The following is a 25,805-nucleotide window of genomic DNA, read 5'->3' as shown; positions in this document are numbered from 1 at the left end:
GAATATTTTTGGTAAAATGCATGGAGGAGCGGAACACATAGGTTTTGATAGCCAACATTTAAGAAATGTCGTACGTGATTTTAGGAAGGACAACATGGGAGTTAATGATGCTCAAGCCGGTTTGGATTTGTTGTACCGTTTGCAAGAAGAGAGCGGCGGTAAGTTTTTCATCAAGACTCTCCTCGATGACGAATAAAGATTGAAGTGTCTTGTATGGGTCGATCCCCGCTCTTTGATGGCCTACAAAAACTTCGGTGATGTGGTTGCGTTTGACACTACATATCGAACTAATAGGTATGCTATGCCGTTTGTGCCTTTCACCGGAGTCAATCATCACTACCAATCAATACTTTTTGGTTTTGCACTCGTCCGGGATAAATTGAAGACAACTTTTGAGTGGGTTCTGAGTACTTGGCTAGTGGAAATGGAAGGCAAAGAACCGTTGGCTATCATAACCGATCAAGATCAAGCCATGGCCGCGGCTATTGAATCACAACTTCCGAATACATCACATTTGTTATGCTCATGGCACATTAGCAACAAATTCCCCGAGAAACTTGCAACATATTATTCCAAGGAAGGGTTTAAATTTGATTTCAACAATTGCATTTATCACTCTTTGACCGAAGTTGTGTTTGAAGATCGGTGGAAGACTTTGATTTTGAAGTACAATTTGGAAGGCAATACATGGCTTCAAAGGTTATATGCTTTGAAGCATAAGTTGGTCGAGGCTTACACAAGAAACACTTCTTCTGCGTGTCAAAAGACCACATCAAGAAGTGAAGGAATGAATGCCTTTTTCGATGCCTATGTTGGTTCTTGCACCGGTTTGAAAGATTTTGTAGAGGGTGCACAAAAAGCTTTGGAGAGGCAATTCATGCGTGAGAAAGACGAGGATTACAAGACGTTTCATAGAAGTTGCTGCATGCAAATGAAAACTGCTTTAGAGCACCACGCGGCTTCCATTTATACGAAAGAAATGTTTCGTAGATTTCAGGAACAATTGGTTGAATCATCTAAGTACTTTGGGGAGAAAGATAGAGATCAGTCCTCGGAAGATGTTGAAGACACATTCTACAAATGTTATAGACCGTTGATGCGTGCTTCTCAGGCTTCTCAGAGAACCACGTATCTTGTATCATTCAACAAGGCGTCATTATGGGGTTCATGCATTTGTAGAATAGATGATCATGTTGGCATACCATGCCGTCACATTATTGCCGTCTTGACGAAGAGGTGTGTAGTGGAACTACCGGAACATTTTGTGAAACGGCGCTGGGCAAATGACGCCAATAGAGTTGACGGCAAGTTGCCATATCACACGTCCGAAGTTGAATCACCATCTCATGAATTGACTCCTACGGAAAGATTTAACCACATGATATTACTTACCATGATGTTTAGTCATAGTTGCATGGCATCGAAAGAGCGGTATGAGTATGCCGTTGGGGTTATTAATCGGGAAACAGAAATACTTGAGAGCATGCCTGTTGACGGGGTCGAAAATGAAGGAGGTGAATTCAATTCAAAAACAACTCAAGAAAGTGGTGAGAAGTTGCATGAGACTATCCTTGACCCCTTGGTGTCGAAAACGAAGGGACGGAAAAAAAGAGCAGCGCTTTAAAAGCCCCGTTGAGGAACTAACAAAAACAAAAAGAAAATGCCGGTATTGCAATATGTTGGGACATGATGTTAGAACGTGTCCCAAAAAAAAGAAGATGATTTAAGAAAAGCTGAAACTGCCCAATTGTAATTTACATTTTAAGTAAATTTCCCTTATGTTTTAGTTCTTTGTTTATATGTCATTCGTATGAGTTGGTGTAACTAACGTGTTCTTTGTTGGATTTGTAGGTGAAATGGCCGACGATTCGGATGATGAGTCAGTGTCACACGTCAACAACTCAATCTCGGACTTGGGTGAAATGTGTGATTCACCTACTTTTAGCTTCTTGGAGGAAGCATGTCGTGAGCTCGACGAACTTGCAGAAATGTACGAAGCACCACCCTACTCGGAAGAAATGTGTGATTCACCTACTTTGAGCTTCTTGGAGGAAGCATGTCGTGAGCTCGACGAATTGGTACAGATGTACGAACCACCTCCCCAATCGGAGGAAGAAGACACCGAGTTGTACCCACTTGAGGAAGCGGCCTACCGGTCAAGAAATTGGACCGAAGCTTCTCAGTGGTGTGCAAGCGATAACATGTTCGAAAGGGTGACGTATAACTTGACCTCATATTTCCTCCCTTTTTTGAACTTGGGTAAGGACTATCATGATGGGCCAAACAAAGTCTCGCTGTGGAATGGTGGCGAAATTGTGGAGTGTGATAGGATAGCCGACATTATGAAGTTGAGGCCTCGCCCGGGCTGCACTCATGACCAAATGAGAATTGAATATGTCAAGGGGTGAGTGTCCCACCTTGATGGTGATGATACGGGGAAATGGATTACGGGACAAGTTCAATGGAGCACATTTCGTCTCTATGATGGGTCTAATAGCATTCGTGTGACAATCTGGAATGATCACTATAGTCGTGCCAACGTGACCGACGGTGTGCTACGTGAAGGTTGTGTTGTTGTGCTTTATTGGGTTGCATGCTTCGTCAAAGCAGATGCTACGCCCCGGCCATCTAAGCACCGATTATCGAGAGGCTTCTCCAACATTTTAGCAGTGTTTAGTTAGTTCGCTTTCTCGTACTTGATTAATGTTAATTTCAGGTTTTATATGTATTTTTCTGTAAGCGTAACAAACTAGACACCGTTTGATATATTATTTACATTGAAATGACAATATTATGTAGTAATTTCTTTCTTAGTGCTAACATTGTCAAAATGGTACGAGGTCTTACGATTACTTCAATTATGGTGTTTCTAGTCTATTCTAATTTATTTATGATTTTTGAACGTGTGTATTCACGACAGTATGCATTCAAAGTTCACAAAATTGTTGAAAGTGGTCATTTTCGAAACAATTGGCTTTAAGTAATGAAAACTTATTGTATCAACTTTTAAAAGTCATAATGTGGTTAAGGGGTCCTAGAAGAGTATATTTGAGCATAAAAGACACATATGGGGAGACAAAAAAATAGCACACTGGGTTATCCGCGGACACTCCTTACCATCCGAGGATATTTTCTGCGGACAATGCAGTGGAAACAGGTGGAATGTGCAGTTTGTTTCTGCACATTCCCACCTATTTTTAACAGTGTCAACCAGTTCCAACAACAACAAAAACTGAATAAACGACATTCCAACAACAAATGTTTTTAAAAAAATTGACCAAATTTTGCGAAGCCTTCAAATATGGCCGAAACCGTCAAAAATTCTCAAACATCCAAAAAATGACTATACTCCAAAAAAACTCAAATTTAATCACAACATAGAGGTGGACATTCCTATCAATATGCAATAAAGGGGCGGGGGATACTCAAACAAGAAACACATAAAAAATATTTAATGAAAGGGGTCGGGGGGGAGGGGGGGTGGACACGGTCGATAATCAATCGATATAATCAACAACCAAGATCTCATGAGATTGAAATATAGTTAATTACATAGTTTAACTTGAATAAATAACACATAAATGTCATATACTACGAAACTACATAAATGTCATGAACTACGAAACTACATAAATGTCCTATTGATTGGAAAGTTGTAGCCTTTTCCGCATAAGATGATGAGGGATTCATCTATCTCTCCCTTTCTGCAACTCCTTGGCAATCCTAAAGCGGAAAAGGTCAACATCCGAAGTATCTCACGTCAAGGTGGAGAGGTCATACCCTTGCAAGGTGTAGTCCATGTACTTGTAGACGAATACCCCACAATCAAAATAATTTTGCTGCTTCGGCATTTCATCCCAAACATGAACTAGAGGGTCCTCCTTCGGGAACTTTTGACCCTTGGCAAGAAAACGAAGCATCCCTCCAAGTACATTAACCTAAAAAACAACAAAAACATCAAAACAAATATCAAAATAAAACCATCATTTAGATTACTAGAAGAGGAGTGAAGGATTTAGTACTATTGCTTCTTCTTCCTCTGGATATTCAGCCTTATTGTTAAGAGGATCGAGAACCATGATAGCCCACTTCTTCACAGCAAAGGCCATGAGAATCCAGTTGATTGTCATTAACATTTGTGGGAACAAATATGTAGTCCACCTGGTTGAGTGGTGGACCAATCCCACAACTACCCCACTTGATATAAAAATGCTTCACCCTCTCCGTCACATTTTGGTAGGGTAATTCCATGGCCATAGGGATGAAGAAGGGATCCATGAAGTAGTACGTAGGCTCCCTGGTGTGGATGCCCTCTGCAGCAATTGCTTCCTCCCGATCACGTAACAGCCACTGCATCGAATTATCATATATAGAACATTATATATATCAACCTAGAACATTAAACAGAATTATACAAACACAAATATAAATGAACGTACAACAGAAATATAAATATAATAGAAATTGTACCATGTATGTGTAGATGATCCGATCATCTAACCAGCAACCGGGGGCCAAACTCTTCATTGAAATAGGGGCAAGCGTGAACATGAGATCATGTCTTATACCACCCTCGAGACCAACAGTCATACCCTTCCCCCATCCCCAATCTCTCCGGATAGTATCCATCTTCTCTTCTATCAGCCTTTTGCTAATCATCCATTTATGTTCCGCGGGCCGGCGAACATCAATCTTCTTGGGCCTCGAAGAAGAAGGCTGTGGAGGGTCGTGAGAGATATGCTGAGACGGCTGTGTCATATCAACGACATCATGTGAAAAGCTGTCTCCAACTAACGGCCTCTTGGCAGAAGGAGAGAGATGGACATGCTCCAACACCGGGGGCGTATATGCCGACCCTCTAACCGTCTGCATGAATCGGCAGTACGGCTCAATAAATGTAGGAGCAATCCTGCTAAACTCGTCATGATACTCTGCCGGTATGGTGGAATCCATCATCTGCAGGCATTCCAGACCCTTCTGGATATGCATACATGAAAGGCACATGTTTAGCCTATTTGTAATTAAAGAGGTACCAACTCAACTCTGATAAGAAAGCAAGGTTGAAAGGCATATGTCTAGCCTATTTGTAATTAAAGAGGTACCAACTCAACTCTGATAAGAAGGCAAGGTAAATAGCAAGTACTGTTGAAGGAATCCGTACGAAGAACGTCAAGTGATTTATTGAAATTATATGTCTGAAGAATTTCAGGATGCTGCTGCACACCACTGGAAGAAGTTCATTAATATGTTCAAGCCTCAGTGTACAAATAATCTTTTGTAGCACGTCCAGAAGTTCAGAAGGTATAAAGTTTTAATACTTTATTTATTCAGAAGATTCCATACTATTGTTACTAATGAAGAAGAACTACGAAGACAAAGAATCGACGAACAAGCCACGTCTCAAATGTTTATTTGATAAAGAATATTTAATTCAGCTAGATACAGATGAACCAGACAGTACATTTGTGTGTCAGCTACTCAGATTAAGTGTTCTGCATCAACTATAAGTGGTCGTTCAATCAAGACGAAGATCTACAGCGTTTAAACATGTCTGGAGTCCCTGCTGCTTGAAGAAAAGAATTATATAAATATTTCTTTAATCACTTCACTTATCAAAATAATTAAATTAGTTGTATAATTTATTTATTAAATTGATTCACCTTCGAATTAATTTAATTTATGAATTTATATGATTAATATAATTAATTAAGTGATTATTGGATATTTATTTAATTAAATACAAGTGTTTATATACATATAGCAGTCGGTATGACATTATTCAATAATGTCATACCGTGTCACTCATCATGGCATTGTCAACATGACTTAGAAATGTCATTCTGGTGTGTTTTGCATGGTTTTATCGTTCGGTATGAGTTTCCTTAGGAAAGTCATACCGTGTGCACTCACATGACTTCCTCTTGTATGACTTAAGAAAGTCATACCGTGTCAATCAGTATGACTTTCTTGGTTAATGTATGTCTTGTGCTTGTATGACTTTAATAAGTCATACCGTTTGAGCCATAATGACTTAATATGTCATACCGAATGTTTGTGTATGACTATGGCTAGTTAAGTCATGCCAAAGGACCCTTGAAGGCCAAGAAAATAATGTCATACCGTGTGTGGCAGTATGACATTCCTTTTAAATGTCATTCCTTCCTTCCTTTTGGCATGACTTTGCTTTGTAATGTCATTCCTAAGCCACTAAGTCATTCCTTTCAATGTCATACCTAGTTCCAAGTGCTTTGCCTATATATATGGCCTCACTTCTTCATTTCAAAGTTGTTCAAGCATTGTAAAAGCTTTCAAGTTGTTTGTAACTTGCAATTGTTATATCCACAGTTTTCTGTGCTTTGATCACTCGGTTGTTTTAATCACTAAACTAGAATACATCCTGTCGAATTTATTCTACGAACTTTAGTGGACATTAAAACGAACCTTATTAATTATATAACGACTTAAAACATTGTTATATTAATTAATTAAAATCTGATTAACAAGTTCAATTCAAATCAGATTATTCCGCCGCGATTTTTAGTGACGATTGTATTCAACCCCCCCCTTCTACAATCGTTTCAGGACCTAACAATTGGCATCAGAGCAGTTGATACCATTTTTCCGTATCAGATCCTATACACACTCTGTAACGTCCAAATATTTTTTATTCGAATTAATTTTATTCCAAAAATTAATTCTGATTTAAAATATTTTTCTTTCAAAAATCCAAATCTCATCCAAACACTATTCACTTCAAATCCTTAAATATGAGTACACAAAAGATCAGTAGCATTAAAATCCCACCGTTCAGCAAAGAACACTTTGGCCTATGGAAGAGGCACATGTTCCTATTCCTCCGCACCGCGAACCGAAAATACATCGGGATTTTGGACAAAGGTGTTACTACTCCGATGAATGTCATATTAGCACACGAAGAGGATGGTGTGTTAATACCTCATCAGATCATTCCGAAAGAACTTTCTGAGTACACAGATGAAGAGAGTGAACAGATGAACTTAGATGACGCTCTCCAACTAATATTGGTGGAATCTCTAGATCCAGTAATGTACAATGCTGTTGTTAATTGTACGAACGCCAAGCAAATCTGGGATACGTTAGAGATTATCAATGAAGGCTCAGAGGAAGTTAGGGAAAACAAGAAAGAGATACTGATGGCTCAGTATGAACAGTTTGGTTCTCATCCCGGTGAAGGGATTTCAGAAGTATTTATCAGACTTAATAATTTGATAAATAATTTAAATCTGAATGGGAAATTCTACGACAAGAAAGAGGTCAACATGAAGTTTCTCTTAACCCTTCCCGAACATCTGGAACACAGAATCACTGCCATCAGGGAAAGCAGAGATCTGAATGAGATTTCTCTGGAAAGACTCTACGGAGTTTTGAAAACTTATGAACTGGAGCAAGTTCAGAGTAAACAGAGATATGGCTGGGGTAAAACACAGAACCATTCGAGAGCTCTAGTTGTTGAGTCACCTATACCGGAAGAAAAGAAGGATGTTGTTGTTCCTTCTAAAACCACTCAGGAGTTTGTTGTACCTGAGATGGGTCAGACTGCTTCTTCCAGTGGTGACGAAGAGTTCTATACAATGGAAGAGCTTGAACAGTTAGAAGATCAATCTCTATCACTGTTTGCCAAGAAGTTTGGAAACATGAGATTTCGGAAGAACCCTTCCTATAAATACAAACCTACTGTTAGTAAGTTTCAGAAGGGAGGCTATTCATCTTCAACAAGCAAAGGAGGATACAAGACTGGGATGGTGGACAGAAGCAAGTTCAAATGCTTCAATTGTGGTGAACCTGGACACTTTGCAACTGAGTGCAAGCAGCCCAAGGTTCAAGGAAAGAGAAAGGATTCGTATGATGAGCTGAAGCAGAAGTGTAAGTCTAAATGTAAAGACAACCCTATCTGTTACATAGGGATGATAACTCAACAATAGAACAGGACAAGTAAATAACACTACGCCTGCACCGGAATCGGAAGATACGGAGACAAAGGTTGAAGAAGTCATCTACAGTCTTGAAGGAATAAGTTCACTGGAAGAAGTTCATTAATATGTTCATGCCTCAGTGAAGAATAAAGATTGAAGTATTCAAGATTGTGGAAGCAATGAAGATGTTGTCCAAGTACTCGAAAGATTTCAGTGCAACCCCTGAAGCAAGATATTTCTATATATCTTGGTTGGTTATTTATAATCAACAAACTGAAGCATAAACTAACCCGGAACCGACTGATCAATGTTTGCTGACAAAGACGGTACAATGTTTAATTTCAGTGTTAGTCGCTTGTGAACCAGACCAGTGCACTAAGCGTCAGCACGTACGGAGCTTTGCAAAGTATTTATCGATCGAAGAATTGATCCAGTCATATCAAGTCATTTGTTCCAAAGCCAAGTCAAGCCAAATGCCAGCTATGCCAAAGCTTACTGCTCAAATGCCATATGTCAAAGCTTCCACAGAAAGCCATATCAGGAAGTGACATTTTATATATGTGTGCACTTATATATTTGTATATGTACAAATATAATTATATATGTATATATGTATATTTAATTAAATATAATATATATAATATATATGTATATATGTTTTTAAACATATGTATATGTATATTTATATGTATATATATTTAAATAAATATATATGTATATAGTATATGTATTTATATTTTACATAAACATTTATATATTTAAGTGTATATATATATATTATATTATGTGCATAAATATGTGTATATTTATATCTATAGATAATTATATATATATCCCTATATATATTTATATTTATATTTACATATAATTTTATGTATATTATATATATTTAAATATATGAGAATATATTTAAATATATGTATATATATATGTTACTATATGTTTATATAAATATTATTTATATACATTTATATATATATCTTTATTTATACATATATTTATATAATATTATGAATATAATATAATATAAATATATGGATGGAGCATACTCCAGGTCAACTCTCAGTCTTATGAGAGATAACAGTGGAATTCATGGAAGGAGGCGCAAGTTTAAACACTTAGAGAGATTTATAAGTTCATCACCGTGGAGCATTATGGAAGCGCAACATTTGACTGCCACTAGCGCGAAGTTTGACTTCTACTTGGCCAGAAAATCTTCTAAGTAAACATACTGTGTCCATGACACAGTCATGTGCAACTCTACTTGGAGCGCAACATTTGACCAAGTCAAATGTTGCGACTCCAGGTCATCCTCCCTGTGGCGCAAGTATTATGTGGTGTTGAAATTTTCTAAGTGTGGTACAGGAGATACAGGGGGACGAGTCTTGAGCGCAACCTTTGACCAAGTCAAAGGTTGCGACTCAAAACTTAACTTGCACAGACTAAGTGAGAATACAGTAGTACACTGTAGTGGCGCAAGGTTTGACCACCCAAGCGCCATGTTTGACTTCGTACTTAGAATTTCTTCTAAGTGGATCACCACAGCATCTAGCGCAACTTTGGTTGAGCGCAACATTTGACTAAAGTCAAATGTTGCGCCCCAAACAAACATCTCCTGGCGCCAATTCATCTTTTGGACTTGGATTATTTTGATTAATCGAATCCGTCCAGGACGAACTCAAGTCGTCCAGGACGAACTCGTTAACCATGGTTAGTTTATGAAAGCCTATAAATATGTGATTGTGGTTCTCACAATTTACAGATCATCCTTCGGGATGAAATGGCCAAGTGCTCTGCACGGCTACTCCCACTATACACACACCCTAGCCTAGCTTTGTAATAGAAATATCAGTAGTGGTTAGAGTTTGTAATATTGAGAGTAGTGGTCATTGTAGCCAACCTTCGGGTTTGGATTTGTAGCACCTTCGAGGTATTTATCAATATACAGATATACCTTGGAAAATATTGTGTGTTGGTTTAATATTTTAATATCCTCAGAAACCGACCCAATAAATATCCGGAACACGAAACCCATTACAGGACTGCAATTTATTTATCCGCAAGATTCGAAAGAATTTTAAATTGTAGTGAGTATCGTATTCAACCCCCCCTTCTACGATACTTTGGACCTAACAATTGGTATCAGAGCCAGGCTGATTGATATACAAATCAGGATCCTAATCGTACGGAAAATCAAGAACCTAGCTTTTGATATTTGATTAGGGGAAATGTTCTTCCGGTTTGTGTTGCTGAATTTGTTCGTAGGCCTAAGCAAGGATTATCTGTCGGATACTGAACTTTGGACCGGGACTTATAAATTTATACTTTAAATTTTAATAAGTTTATTTTATAAATTTGACTTAATTTATTTTAAACTTGTTAATTGAGTTTATTATGAATTAATTAAATTTATCTTATAAACTTAATTAAATTTACTTTATAAACTTTACTAAATTCATTTAATAAATTTGCTTAAATTTATTTTAGACTTGTAAAGTTTACTCTTAGACTTTATCAAGTTTATCATAAATTTTTATAAATTTATTATTTAAATTTGTATAGTTTATGATTTAAATTTAAGTTAAAATATAAAATATAAATTTAAGAGGATTTAACTGATTATGGATATAAGTTCAAGTTCAAGGGTTCAATTTAGTTTGTTTTGAAAGCTATGATTTAATTGGAGACGAGACACTTGAATATTTTCAAAAATTAAATTTATCTAATAAATTTTAATATATTTACTAAATGAATTTGAAATAAATTTATTCTAAACTTATTCAGTTTATTATGAATTTATTTGAATTTATTTTTTAAATATAATTAAATTTATTTTATAGATTTGACTAAGTTTATTTTATACTTTATTTTCTTTCATCTTTTAAAACTTATTTTTAAATTTATTTTCTTTATAATTTAAACTTAGTTTAAATAATCAAGTGTCCCGTAACTTTTTTTAATTATTCTACTCCAAGACAAATCAGATTGACATTTAGTTGAGACAGATCAGGCTGACAGATTACAAGACAAACACCGGGCTTTCAAATACCAAATTCTCAGAACCGGTAATGGAAGTACATTGATGACCCAATCCAATTGATTTCTCAAAGGATTATTAGAAGCAGTTTTCTATGTTCGACAAAGCTGATTGTGATTCGAAGAAGATTCTATTGAAGACTAATTTGGTACTACTAAGAGTGGATTTTGAAGAAGGCACTTCAGGCCTTGATCTGAGTAATTACTCCGACTTGATTATCAGATCACCAGATCAGGATGGGAATTTGCTACATCTACAATGAAGCATCTTTCCAGGGCTCGGAATGTCAACTTTGAATGGCACCACTGGTAGTAGGAAAAGAGAAGTTTTTATGGACGAATCTTCAAGGGATTTCAATCTAACTCAGTTATTCATGGATATACAATTACTCAGTGAATTGTACCAATGCTAAATCTATTTGGAATCAACTAAACCAAAGACAGAGAACTGTGGAGGTTTATGGATATTTATCGAGTTACTACCACACCAAATCAGTTTCGTGCATTTATGTCAGAACCTTAGGATTGAACAGAAGAGTTTGTAACTGCTGAATTTGAGGAAGCTCAAGTCGACGAAAGTTAACACTTTTGAAGAATGTGAGGACAGCACTTCAAGGATTAGTATAACACTGTCTGAGAGGTTTAGTCATGTCAGATTCAGATGGAATCCATTGGTTTCAAGTGGAGACTCTTCGGGGTTCAGTTCGACAGGTTTATTGAAAACTGAGTTGGTCAGTACACACAATATTGATTGGTATTTTTAGCAAAGAAGGATTGCTATATATATTGAAGCCTCGACAAACAAGGATGATAGGGCTTGTCTGAAATTCAAGTGGATGTTTTCAAAGAAACATCACAACAAGTTCTTATGCTATTTTAGGAAAGGTGTGAGATGGATCAATTGCTAATGAGAAGGATGATTATGGTTATCTGGCTATCCTAGCATTCTCTGAAGATGACTCAACTCGCACATCTCAGGTACGAATTCTTTCTAACTATGCAATACATATTTCTTTGTATTCAAAGCATGTTATAAATCTCTGAGTAGAATTGTTTAATACACAAGCACAAGCATGATAACATCACAATAGATAATGTTAAACTAGTATGCTAGATGACTTCTCTAGTAACTAGGTTTGATGATAATCTTGTGCATGTGTCTTTAGCAGATTCTTAACATGTGTATGAATATTTAGAATTTGATTATTTGCAATGGTGAGATTAGAAGCTTTCCTTTGGAACACGACTCTTAGTTTTAGGGGTTATGATCCTAGCATGTATAACTTTGTTAAAACACTTTGTTTCAGATTCCTTAGTACAATTAGACTTGCTTATTTATCTGAATTGTTTGTTAAGGATTTTATTTTGTTCTATGATGGAATGTCTACCTTGTGTCAGTAGAACTTTTAGAACTTCATGTTAGATCTAAAACTGACTTAGGTAATAGAGATAGTATAATGCCATATAACAACAGATTGGGATTAGTATGAATTGATAATGTGATTATTAATTTCTTGTGTCTAATCCATATGCTTTTCGAAGATTACTGAATATATGTAATTCTACTTGCTACCTGTTGCACTTGTGTTAATTGGTTTAAGTAGAGAGTACTGAATCTTCTGAATTGCATAACTGCCTGTCTTGCTCTTGTCTTATCTTTGATTGTTTGCCATGTGTATTCAACATCATGTCTGCTTACTTTCATGTCATGAATGCATGTCTTTGTACTTGCATTGATTTTAGAAAAGCATGTTTGAGAATCACATTAGGGCAATGTCTAAATAAGAATTAGCATGTTAAAGTTGATTCTGTTGTTACCACTGTTAAAGAAAAATCTCTAATCCATCCGGACCCAGTTATGATTGGGGACCATAGAACTCTTTCCATTTGTGATTGCAGGTTACATATGTTCCATATGATTTTTGGTGCACTCTGTTTGCTGAGTAGCTGAAGTCATATGATTCATAAAAGTACCCTGTTAGCAAATGTGATCGTGTGAGGAGTTCCGTCAATAATCTTTGAAAGATGACAACAAAGATTCTCTTGCGGGACATGCCTGTTTTCCTGAAATGTCATCATGGAAGTATATCTTTCTTGGAAGAGTCAAAGCACACAAATTCTGAGTATCAGACTGTTCTCTGACAATGGACATTATGTCAGTTCATGGAATAGTGCTTTATCTCAAATCAGGAAAGATGTGAATCTGCTCGTAGCTAATATGGAACTTCAACTGAAGATGAAGTGAGCTATTTCGATAGTAAAGCTTCATGAGATAAGTGTTAGCTATGGCATTTGAAGCTCTCGCACTTGTATGTCAAAACAAGGAGCTCTTTTTATTAGTAAGAAGAGATTTGGTGAGAGGACTGCCTCATCTGAAATTCATTATGGATGAAGATTATGAGGTATGTCAATAGGGAAGTCAAAGGAGCATCGCACAGAAGCAAAGATATGATCTATATTACTGAGCCGCTTCAGATGATACGTATGAATTTCTACGGATCAGTTAATGTCATGTCTACAACAAAGCCAAATATCTTTTTGCGAAGATCATTGACTACTCTAGATTCTTTCGTGTTGTTCGTATGTGTTCGAAGGACAAGACGTCACAAATGAAGGTTGATCAAGATGAACCCTGATCATTGATAATCCAGAAAGACACCATTCTTGTCAGTGGCCAATCAGAAGCAAACACTAACTCTTGGTATGTGTTTGGAGGAAAATGCCTCTTTACAAGTCTTGCATTTGAAGATCAAAGAATATTTTCCTCGGCTACTCTATGGAGTCTACAGTCTACAGGGTGATTGTGATTAATCAACAGAAGGTGATTGTAAGTCTGAACAAGAGATTGAACGACACTTTGCTCCAAGCTGTTAAAGGTGATATTATTGGTTTAATAATGATTCAGATCCAAGCAGAATCTCTTTGCAAGGATAAGGATTATTAAAGAAATCCCAGCAACAGCTTAGGGGGAGCATTTGGTAGATCCACTAGTCAAACTCAACACCACACAAGATAAACAGGACATATCAAGAACGTATCTGCTTAGACAAAGGGTTTGGAGTCAATATCATTCCCGGGTTCTAGTTCTTAAATGTTCCTAACGGTGAAGTGAAGACTGGGAGAGCTATTGTGAAAGGATGTTATTTCTTTGAGTTTCAATCTGAAGTGAAACTTGAGGAAGATTCAGAAGCTCTTAAATGGATCCAGATTGAGTGATTGCACAGCAATATGATCTCAATCAAGTTGGAAAGCAGATTGTGCGGAGTCTGATACCCTGACCTAATGACAATTCATTACTTAGTACTTGTCGGGTATTTAGATTCCAACTGGATGTTTTTGGCTCTGTTACGAGGGACAAGCCAATTTGGTTGCTTAGAGTTATTACAAAGGAGAAGGTTATGAAGATTATGGAAACAGAATCTTCAAGTTCAGAACTCTACATCTTAGAGGACTCAACGACCTTCATGATTGAACTAAAGCACCATTGACGAGACTCGGGTTTAGGATATTACAGTGAGCTAGAAGATGAAGATTCATACAAAATTTCAAGGACTTTGCAGTTGCAGATCCAACGGAATTTGTATATCTCTTTCTTCACCAGCTCTCTATGAGTTGCTATCCAACACCTGATGATCGTCACGAACATGGTATGACTTCTGATTAGCATATTATTTTAATATCTGTTTGCTAGAGTCATATTTGGTATCCAAATTAATACCTCTCATGATACAAGGCACACACAATACAACTATCTGTGCTGTGATACCATGATTATATTATATGTGGACTAACATCACTTGTGCAAGATAATTGCTAAGTGAATGCAGATTAGTGATATGATGAGTTTGTTGGAAAGTTGCAATTCTTTATGGTCTACTAGTTAGCCTAAAGAATGATGGCAATAAAAGGAAGTCAAGGATCTTTTGAATATGCGCAATTTGGAAGATTCTAGACCTGTCAAGACTTAAGCCAACAACCACTGAACTTGATCAGTACAAGAAAGGTACATCAACTGAAATGTCAAGTCTCAGAGGTATTCAACTTATCATTTTACTTAACTGCAAGTGGATCACATACTATATTTTTCATAAGGTATTACTTATTTCATGAGCATGTCTATCGTATTTATTAAATGAATTCATGAGTATTAAATTGTCTATACTTAGGACTTGTGAATTTATTTAAAATCCAGTACCTCGTGCTTTTTGCTATTATATGTGATTGCCATGTTTATTGCTTTGCATGCTTAGATGGTGATTATATGTTTTAGCATGAGCGTTTGTTATTTCAATTATTTAAATTATGTTGCATGACAATTAAGTGACTTATTTGTTCATGATTTAAATGATTAGAGATGACATGAAGCATGACTTAATTATGTTATTTTTCTTGAACTATACCTCTTTAACAATTGGTATCTAGTAGAGAACTTTGTCATAATCTGGTCGTGACATATCTGTATTTGTGAACATACTTAGGATTATTTTCTAGGTTAAATTCATTTTTATAGGTATAAAATCTGAAGCATGACTTATTTGTTTCTAGACTTGTGACTTGTATCAGTAATTGGTATGTGGTTAGAATCTAGTTAGAATTTAGTCATGATATACTAGTATTTGTGGAGTTACTTAGATTCTCTCTAGGCTGAATCCATTTATATTAGTGTATATACTTGAGGCATAACTATTTGTGCTAGATATTTGATGATTTATTAATTGATATTTTATTTCATATCTAACTGCATATAGTTGTGATACTTTTAGTGTTAGTGATATTTTTCTTTGCATGCTTATATGTAGATCACTAATATCAACTGTTAATATTTTTCTGCGAGGAGTTGTGTGCGTTCACGTGTGTTTAGTGATTATTTGTATAGGACTCGTGAACTTTTCCTCAACTTTCCCTCGGGCTTGCGAATATCTTTGTATGATTGTCATGATTTTAGTTGTTATATGCTGATCTGATAATTATATGATATTGCGTAAGTAATTTTTATTTTATCTTAGTTAAATTGTGATCCATGACAATTATATGCTTATTTGTTTCATGATTGACTTTGATAGAATAAAAGAAGCATGATTAGTTCATTTTTGAAATAGTTAATTGGTATCTTTCTTTGATGCTTTATTGATGTTTTATTTGTGAATTGATTGTGATGTGTTGGCACTGGTGAAATATTGTTGCATATTTCTTAAAACCACTAGTGCTAATATATTTTAGGTGTTTAATATTCTGAGTACAAGGGAGACAACATAATCTTTATTCTGTCTCATATTTATGTTCTGGAGTGGTGAGTTTCTTCAAAGAAATTTTCTTATCAATTGATTTCAATAATTGGTATCCACTACTCTATTTCATAAATATCTCTTAGAATATTTTGCATCTATACATGTAGCGTCATAGGATGAGACATTGATTATCTTGTATTTGTGTACTTGGTGATCTTTGTCACTTGCAGCGTCTGTTTTGACGATGTGCTAGTATGAGGCCTTTTCACTAATAAGTGTGGCGAGTGCTTTATACACTGTAGCGCATAAATTTTCTTGTTTCCTTTTTAAATTGTAGTGAGAAACAGGAGTCTGTGTCTTTTTCAAAGACAAGTTAATTTAAACCTTTTATACATAGATTCAGACTCTTGTACTCAAACCAGTTTTTAATGGAAAACTTTGATTCTTTCATCGATTGTGATTGTCATTCTTTATGAAAATCATTTTTTACAATCACAACTGATTCATTTTTCCTAAAAAGATTAAATGCAATTGCTTTCATTCAAAATCACAGATTTTCTAAAATGCATTTATATCTCTTTCTGTTCTTTGGAACTTAATCAGCCTCTTGGCTTTCCTAGATAGTCATAAGGTTGAAAACCAACAATCTTTATCCCAGACTATAAAACCAAATTCAGAACACATCCCAACTTTCCCCCTGGAGTAATAAGGAACTTATTAGACTAGAGGTCAATGAGGGAGAAACTGTACTCGTTGCAGCAAATAAGGATGTGAGGGATAGTGTACCCACAGCTCTACCTCTCAAGGAGAAAAGGTGTTTTTGAACTTGAGGTAACTGTTGCTCATCTGTATTCTCTCAAAAGAATATAGAGCTGAAAAGGCAATAAAACAGTCTCTGGAATCATTCTCTCAACAGGATGAGTCCATTGAAATTCGCTCGTCAGCCAGAGCATCTTGTATTGAGTCAAGCACATCATCAGTAATCACTCTGATGAAGAGCCTAAACAAAAATCTTATGGACACAATACAAGAGAGTGCACAGTAAGGTTAAAGGTTTTGTTCCAGAAGCAACTTCTTCATTTACCATTTTACGGTAGATAAGATGGTTGATGCCTTTACAGGTGTAAGGAGGAAACGAGGATCTCAATTGCCAAATCTTCAGGATTCTCGTCTCCCTCCCCAGATAAGAACAAATCTGGATCCAATCGGAATGGATTTCCTATTTATAGGAGATCGGCAACTCTCTGACTATGAGTCAATTTATTGATGAGTCAGTTGAGGATCGGGGATTTACGAAACCCCATTGCACCGCCAGTGACCTCTCTTGAAGGGGCTATGGTGATTTTCTCATGCAGGTACAGAAGACCATACTTTGAGTGCTGAGAGAAACACTGTGAGCCAAACACTGAGAGTTAAACACTTGGTGAGATTCTGAGAAGAACCAGTGAGATATCAGAATGAGAAATATGTGAGCATAAGTGAGTGCAAACACATAGGATTTTGAGAAGAGTGTAACACTTGTGACGTACATATAATAATAATCGGTATTGAAAACTCACATGTTGTTGAAAGAATTGACGGAAGCAACTACGGTTCATTCCATTTCACGGTGTGAATTTATGGTTGATGATTCTCTTGAATCAAGTGTCTTCACAGACATTGAGGAGGACTTAGGCCTTTGCCATAATTAAGCCTTTGTCTAACCTCCCAGAGCAAACAACTCTGGATCCTTAATTGGATAAGCCACTTAGTGGTTGGCAACTTGTGGACCATGATTCGGATTTATCCGATGAGTCTGCAGGGACTGGGAATTACGAACTCCCATTGCACCACCGGTGACCCCCCTTTAAGGGTGGCTAAGGTGATTTTCTTGCAGGTACTCAGCATTTTGGAAGCTCAGTATTTGTGTGGAGGGATATACCTACAGAACTCGTGAGTGACACCCTTACCCAAAAACCGAGAGAAAATTGAGTGTTGAGTGATACACCTGCAGAACATTTTAGTGAGACACCTACTAATTACCAAATTTATACCTAAAGACAAAGTGGATGTTGTTACTGGAATGTTAGTTTTACTCATTACTTTTCCGTTTGGAACCTATTCTTTCAGCATAGGGACCAACCCAATCGAAGTAAACCCTTCTTCTGAACTCTTTCTTCGACCCCAGCTTTAGCGTTGTTTAGTTCTCTATGGGGAGATTATCTTCAGGTACAGGAAGTATTGTACACGTTCCTTGACCATATTTGATACCACATATCCTCGGAGGATTCCACAACTAAGGGGGAGAATATATTTAGGGGGAGAATATATGAAAGGGGGAAGAAAAAGTAAGTTAGCTTTCTTTAGCTGTCTACAACTAAGGAGGATTAAACTACTCTTTAGCTGTGTACTACTGAGGGGGAGATTCTTCTTTCAACTAAGGAGGAGGATTGATCTTTCATCTAAGGGGAGACAACTACTTATCACTAAGGGGAACCTGATCAAGGTAATGGGAGGAGAAGTAATAACAACTCATGTACACCTCACCACTGTGTTGTATTCTTATTTAGGTGGTACGTGGTATGATTCCTAGGAAGTGAAGACTTGTTCTTTACTTATGAGGAATCATGGTGATACATCTATTCTTCAGTAAGTGGTAGACATGAACTTATTCATTACCACTGAAGAATTCAATGAAGCTGCTGATTGTTCTTTGCATAATGGAATGTTTTGAATTCTCTTCAAGACAGACTATGAGGATTATCTGGCAGGTAAGCAAGATCCAAAGAAATAAAGGTGATATGCACATTTGTTATTTCTATTCATGAAATCTGGAAATGTATTATATGATCCAGAAACTTTGTAGCATTATTTACTAGTTCAGGACTTTACTTTTTCTAGTGTTAGTTGAGTTATCCTCCAGAGGATTTGCTTGTTATGATTAACAAACAAATAGGGGGAGATTGTAAGTCTAAATGTAAAGACAACCCTATCTGTTACATAGGGATGATAACTCAACAATAGAACAGGACAAGTAAATAACACTACGCCTGCACCGGAATCGGAAGATACGGAGACAAAGGTTGAAGAAGTCATCTACAGTCTTGAAGGAATAAGTTCACTGGAAGAAGTTCATTAATATGTTCATGCCTCAGTGAAGAATAAAGATTGAAGTATTCAAGATTGTGGAAGCAATGAAGATGTTGTCCAAGTACTCGAAAGATTTCAGTGCAACCCCTGAAGCAAGATATTTCTATATATCTTGGTTGGTTATTTATAATCAACAAACTGAAGCATAAACTAACCCGGAACCGACTGATCAATGTTTGCTGACAAAGACGGTACAATGTTTAATTTCAGTGTTAGTCGCTTGTGAACCAGACCAGTGCACTAAGCGTCAGCACGTACGGAGCTTTGCAAAGTATTTATCGATCGAAGAATTGATCCAGTCATATCAAGTCATTTGTTCCAAAGCCAAGTCAAGCCAAATGCCAGCTATGCCAAAGCTTACTGCTCAAATGCCATATGTCAAAGCTTCCACAGAAAGCCATATCAGGAAGTGACATTTTATATATGTGTGCACTTATATATTTGTATATGTACAAATATAATTATATATGTATATATGTATATTTAATTAAATATAATATATATAATATATATGTATATATGTTTTTAAACATATGTATATGTATATTTATATGTATATATATTTAAATAAATATATATGTATATAGTATATGTATTTATATTTTACATAAACATTTATATATTTAAGTGTATATATATATATTATATTATGTGCATAAATATGTGTATATTTATATCTATAGATAATTATATATATATCCCTATATATATTTATATTTATATTTACATATAATTTTATGTATATTATATATATTTAAATATATGAGAATATATTTAAATATATGTATATATATATGTTACTATATGTTTATATAAATATTATTTATATACATTTATATATATATCTTTATTTATACATATATTTATATAATATTATGAATATAATATAATATAAATATATGGATGGAGCATACTCCAGGTCAACTCTCAGTCTTATGAGAGATAACAGTGGAATTCATGGAAGGAGGCGCAAGTTTAAACACTTAGAGAGATTTATAAGTTCATCACCGTGGAGCATTATGGAAGCGCAACATTTGACTGCCACTAGCGCGAAGTTTGACTTCTACTTGGCCAGAAAATCTTCTAAGTAAACATACTGTGTCCATGACACAGTCATGTGCAACTCTACTTGGAGCGCAACATTTGACCAAGTCAAATGTTGCGACTCCAGGTCATCCTCCCTGTGGCGCAAGTATTATGTGGTGTTGAAATTTTCTAAGTGTGGTACAGGAGATACAGGGGGACGAGTCTTGAGCGCAACCTTTGACCAAGTCAAAGGTTGCGACTCAAAACTTAACTTGCACAGACTAAGTGAGAATACAGTAGTACACTGTAGTGGCGCAAGGTTTGACCACCCAAGCGCCATGTTTGACTTCGTACTTAGAATTTCTTCTAAGTGGATCACCACAGCATCTAGCGCAACTTTGGTTGAGCGCAACATTTGACTAAAGTCAAATGTTGCGCCCCAAACAAACATCTCCTGGCGCCAATTCATCTTTTGGACTTGGATTATTTTGATTAATCGAATCCGTCCAGGACGAACTCAAGTCGTCCAGGACGAACTCGTTAACCATGGTTAGTTTATGAAAGCCTATAAATATGTGATTGTGGTTCTCACAATTTACAGATCATCCTTCGGGATGAAATGGCCAAGTGCTCTGCACGGCTACTCCCACTATACACACACCCTAGCCTAGCTTTGTAATAGAAATATCAGTAGTGGTTAGAGTTTGTAATATTGAGAGTAGTGGTCATTGTAGCCAACCTTCGGGTTTGGATTTGTAGCACCTTCGAGGTATTTATCAATATACAGATATACCTTGGAAAATATTGTGTGTTGGTTTAATATTTTAATATCCTCAGAAACCGACCCAATAAATATCCGGAACACGAAACCCATTACAGGACTGCAATTTATTTATCCGCAAGATTCGAAAGAATTTTAAATTGTAGTGAGTATCGTATTCAACCCCCCCTTCTACGATACTTTGGACCTAACAAGAAGTATGATGCCTTAGTAAGAAAGCATCATGGTACTTCTGGAAGTCAAAGCTTCAAGAGCAAATCATATCTAGCAGAAGGGAAAAGCTGGGATGATACAGATAGTGATGAAGAAGAGCAGATTGGGAATGTTGCTCTCATGGCTGATGCTGGATCATCTTCACCTCCTCCTGCTGGAAGCTTTCAGGTAGATCCTACATGCCCTAAATTGTTTATGCAATTAGGACTTGAAAGAGATGATGCTATTAAAAAGTTGAAAGCTGCCAATCTTAAAATTGATACTTTAGTCTTAGATATTCATGCTTATAAAATGAATGAGATGAAAGTATTAAAACCTAAAATAGAGCAATTGACCATGGATTTAGGATTTCAAAGTGCTAAAGTCAAAGTTCTAGAGAAAGGTGAGATTGCTTTAAGACTTCAGCTAGACGAAGAGAAAGTGAAATGTAAAGCCTTTAAGGATGCCTCCATGATAGTCAAAGAACTTAATGATAAACAAGAGATCAAGAGAACTGTTGGAATAGGCTTTGACTATAACAAATCTGTAGGTAAGGCTAGTAACATTACTCCCTTTAAGAAGAGTGCAAAGGAGAGAGCAATTCCTTTTGTTTTGAAAGATTCCCCTCAACCTTTGTTTAAGGCCTCAGAAGCTGAACCTCTGTTAGAAACTCCTGTTGTCATTAAATATGAACTCAAACAGGAAGACCTTAAAATGAAAGAGAGTAATGAGAAGAAAGATGAGATCCCGACATCACTGAAACCAATCAAAGTGAAAGGCAATGTTAGGTTGCCTAAAGCTGGTTTAGGTGTCAACTCTGAAAGGACCAAATTCAACAAGCCTAATAGTTTTGTGAACAGTAAGAACAGAGATAACAGATGTCATTCTACTGAGAACTTTAAAACTGTTAACAAAGTTAGAGTAGAATCTGTTGACATTCCTACTGTGATGACTGATATTCCTGTTGCTCCTACATTTGATTCATGCCATAAATTTTGTGGTGTTGATAACTGTATGCTCTGTGCTTTCAATACTATGTCTGCTTATTTTAATAATTTGCATGCTAAAAATGAAAACACGACACCAAGACAACACACAAACCACAAGCATGCTAGATCAAAGACTGCTAGTCCTCCTCGTGTTAGGAAGGAGACTTATGTTCCAAAGCCTAAAACCAAGGTTTATAAGGCTGTTGTTAAGGAAGTAAGTTCAGTCAAATCTGAACCAAGTATCAGTCCAAGGGGCTCTGTTGTATTACCTAATAGAAATCAGTTCTTTAAGACTGCCGGACCCAATCAAGTGTGGGTCCCAAAGACTGTCTAATCAAGTTGTCTTTTGCAGGGTGCCAGTGGAGTTGTTCGTGTTACCTGGGTGCTTGACAGTGGAGCGTCAATGCACATGACTGGCAATAAATCCCTGCTGGAGGACATAAGAGAAGGAGCTGGCCCTACAGTCAGTTTTGCTGATAATAGCAAAGGTCGTACTGTGGGATATGGCAAGTACAAAATTGGAAGGATCATCATAGAAGATATTGCAATAGTTGAAGGACTTCAACATAATCTCCTGAGTGTCAGTCAATTCTGTGACAAAGGATATTATGTTCATTTTGAAAAGGAGATATGTATCATTAAACATATCAAGGATAAGCGTCCTTCACTATGTGGCATAAGAAAAGGCAATATATTCGTAGCTGATTTATCTTCAGGACCAGGAAACGAAGTTCACTGTTTCTACGCCAAAGCGTCTGCTGAAGATAGTTGGTTATGGCATAAGAAGCTCTCACATCTCAACTTCAAAACCATGAACTCTCTAGTCAAGAGAGATCTAGTGAGAGGGTTGCCTTCCCTGGAATTCTCAACTGATGATCTTTGTGAAGCTTGTCAGAAAGGAAAAGCGAAGAGAGCATCTCACAAAGGCAAAACCATCAATACCATTACAGATCCACTTCATTTGTTGCATATGGATCTGTTTGGCCCTGTAAATGTTGCATCCATTGATGGAGGAAGATATGCCTTGGTTATTGTGGATGACTTCTCAAAATTTACTTGGGTTTACTTCCTGGCTTCTAAGGATGAAACCCCGTTGACAGTGATTGATCATATAAAGTTAGTTGAATTGGATAAAGGTGTGCCAGTCAAAGCTGTAAGGTCAGACAATGGCACAGAGTTCAAGAATCAAACTCTAATTAACTTTTACTCTGAAAAGGGAATTAGAAGGCAGTATTCAGCACCAAGGACTCCTCAGCAGAATGGAGTCGTCGAAAGAAAGAATCGTACACTGATCGAAGCTGCAAGGACTATGATTGCTGAAGCAAAGCTTCCTCTGTACTTTTGGGCTGAAGCTGTGTCTACTGCCTGCTATACCCAGAATAGAACTTTGATCAACAAGGATCATATGAAAACTCCATTTCATCTGTATAACAACAAGAAACCTTATGTCAAACATCTTCATGTATTTGGAGCCAAGTGTTATGTTCTCAAGGATGGTGAAGAGAACTTGAACAAGTTTGAGCCAAAAGCATCTGAAGCAATTTTTGTTGGTTATACAAACAATGCTTATAGAGTTTTTGTAATTGATACTCTGTCAGTGAAAGTTAGTGTCAATGTTACATTTGATGACACTAAACTACCAAGTTTACAATCTGCTGATCCATCTGAATCTCTGAAGTTTGATAACTATCCAGATTCTGATTCAGATGATGATGTGCCACCTGAGGTTGCAACAGGTGATGACAACAATGATAATGATCCAGGCAATGGTGGAGGAAATGGCAATAATGCTGGAAATTCCACTAATGCTAGTGGTGGATCATCAAGTCAACCTGGCAACAGCTCAGGGGGAGCTGGTGGATCAACTAGTCATACACATCAGCCTAATGATGATACTGCTGAATCATCAAGGACACAACTTCCAAGGGAAAGGATTTGGAGCAGAGATCATCCCTTTGATCTGATTATTGGTAATCCTGATGTTGGTGTAAGGACTAGAAGTGCTACGACAAATGAATGTTTATTTTCTGGATTTCTATCTCAACTAGAACCAAAGAAAATAGAAGAAGCACTTGCTGATCCTGATTGGGTTCTTGCCATGCAAGAAGAACTCAATCAATTTGAGAGACAAGAAGTCTGGGCCCTGGTTCCAAGACCAAAAGGAAAATCTACTATTGGAGCTAGATGGGTCTTCCGTAACAAGTTAGATGGTGATGGCATTGTTGTGAGAAACAAAGCCAGACTGGTTGCAAAAGGTTATTCTCAGGAAGAAGGAATTGATTACGATGAAACCTATGCTCCAGTTGCTCGTCTTGAAGCCATCAGAATATTTCTTGCATTTGCTGCACACTCCAACTTTAAAGTTTATCAGATGGATGTGAAAAGTGCATTTCTGAATGGAAAGCTGGAAGAAGAAGTATATCTGGAACAGCCCCCTGGCTTTGAAAATCCAGAGTTTGCTGATTTTGTGTACTTCCTATTCAAAGCTGTCTATGGACTCAAGCAATCACCAAGGACATGGTATGACACCCTCTCTGAATTTTTAATTGAAAATAAATTTACTAGAGGTGTCATAGACAAAACTCTCTTTTACAAATTGCATGATAATGATATGATATTTGTTCAAATATATGTTGATGATATTATATTTGGTTCTACTAACGATAACTTGTGCAAGAGATTTGCTAAGTTGATGCAGAGTAACTATGAGATGAGTATGATGGGTGACCTGTCCTACTTCCTTGGTCTTCAAGTAAGCCAAAAGGAAGATGGAATATTCATTTGCCAATCAAAGTATGTCAGAGATCTTCTGCGAAAGTACAATCTAGAAGACTCTTCTCCGGCAAAGACACCCATGGCCACTGCCACAAAGCTTGACCAGGATAAATCTGGTAAGAAAGTTGATATCACAAGCTATCGAGGTATGATTGGCTCTTTACTTTATCTTACTGCAAGTAGACCAGATATCATGTTTGCAACATGTTTATGTGCTAGGTTTCAGGCTGATCCTAAGGAATCACATCTTATAGCCGTCAAAAGAATCTTTAGATATCTTAAGGGTACACCTGGTTTAGGTATTTGGTACCCTAAGAATACTGGTTTTGACTTAACCGGCTATACAGATTCTGATTATGCAGGTTGCAGGATTGACAGAAAGAGTACGTCTGGAAGTTGTCAATTTCTAGGACGTCGGTTGGTTTCCTGGTACAGCAAGAAGCAACACTCAGTGTCCACTTCTACTGCTGAAGCTGAGTACATAGCTGCTGGAAGTTGCTGTGCTCAGATTCTCTGGATCAGGAATCAATTAAATGATTATGGTATTTCTGTCGACAAAATTCCAATATTTTGTGACAACACCAGTGCCATAGCCATTTCAAACAATCCAGTGCAACACTCCAGGACCAAGCACATAGATATCAGGTATCATTTCATTCGAGAACATGTCATGAATGGTACTGTGGTGTTACATTTC

General features: G+C 36.7%; 1 protein-coding gene across 1 annotated transcript; it reads left to right on the top strand.

Moving 5' to 3' along the window:
* Window positions 1-235: 235 nt before the first annotated feature.
* On the top strand, window positions 236-2,408 carry LOC108207086 (protein FAR1-RELATED SEQUENCE 5-like). Its single transcript, XM_017377552.1, has 2 exons — window positions 236-1,514; window positions 1,852-2,408. The coding sequence occupies exons 1-2, from the start codon at window positions 236-238 to the stop codon at window positions 2,406-2,408; spliced, it is 1,836 nt and encodes a 611-aa protein (XP_017233041.1).
* Window positions 2,409-25,805: the final 23,397 nt, after the last annotated feature.

The sequence above is a fragment of the Daucus carota genome, chromosome 2, assembly GCF_001625215.2.
Source record: "Daucus carota subsp. sativus chromosome 2, DH1 v3.0, whole genome shotgun sequence".
Classification (NCBI taxonomy): domain Eukaryota; kingdom Viridiplantae; phylum Streptophyta; class Magnoliopsida; order Apiales; family Apiaceae; genus Daucus; species Daucus carota.
The sequence above is the reverse complement of the archived record's forward strand: the minus strand, read 5'-3'. Positions and strand labels throughout refer to the sequence as shown.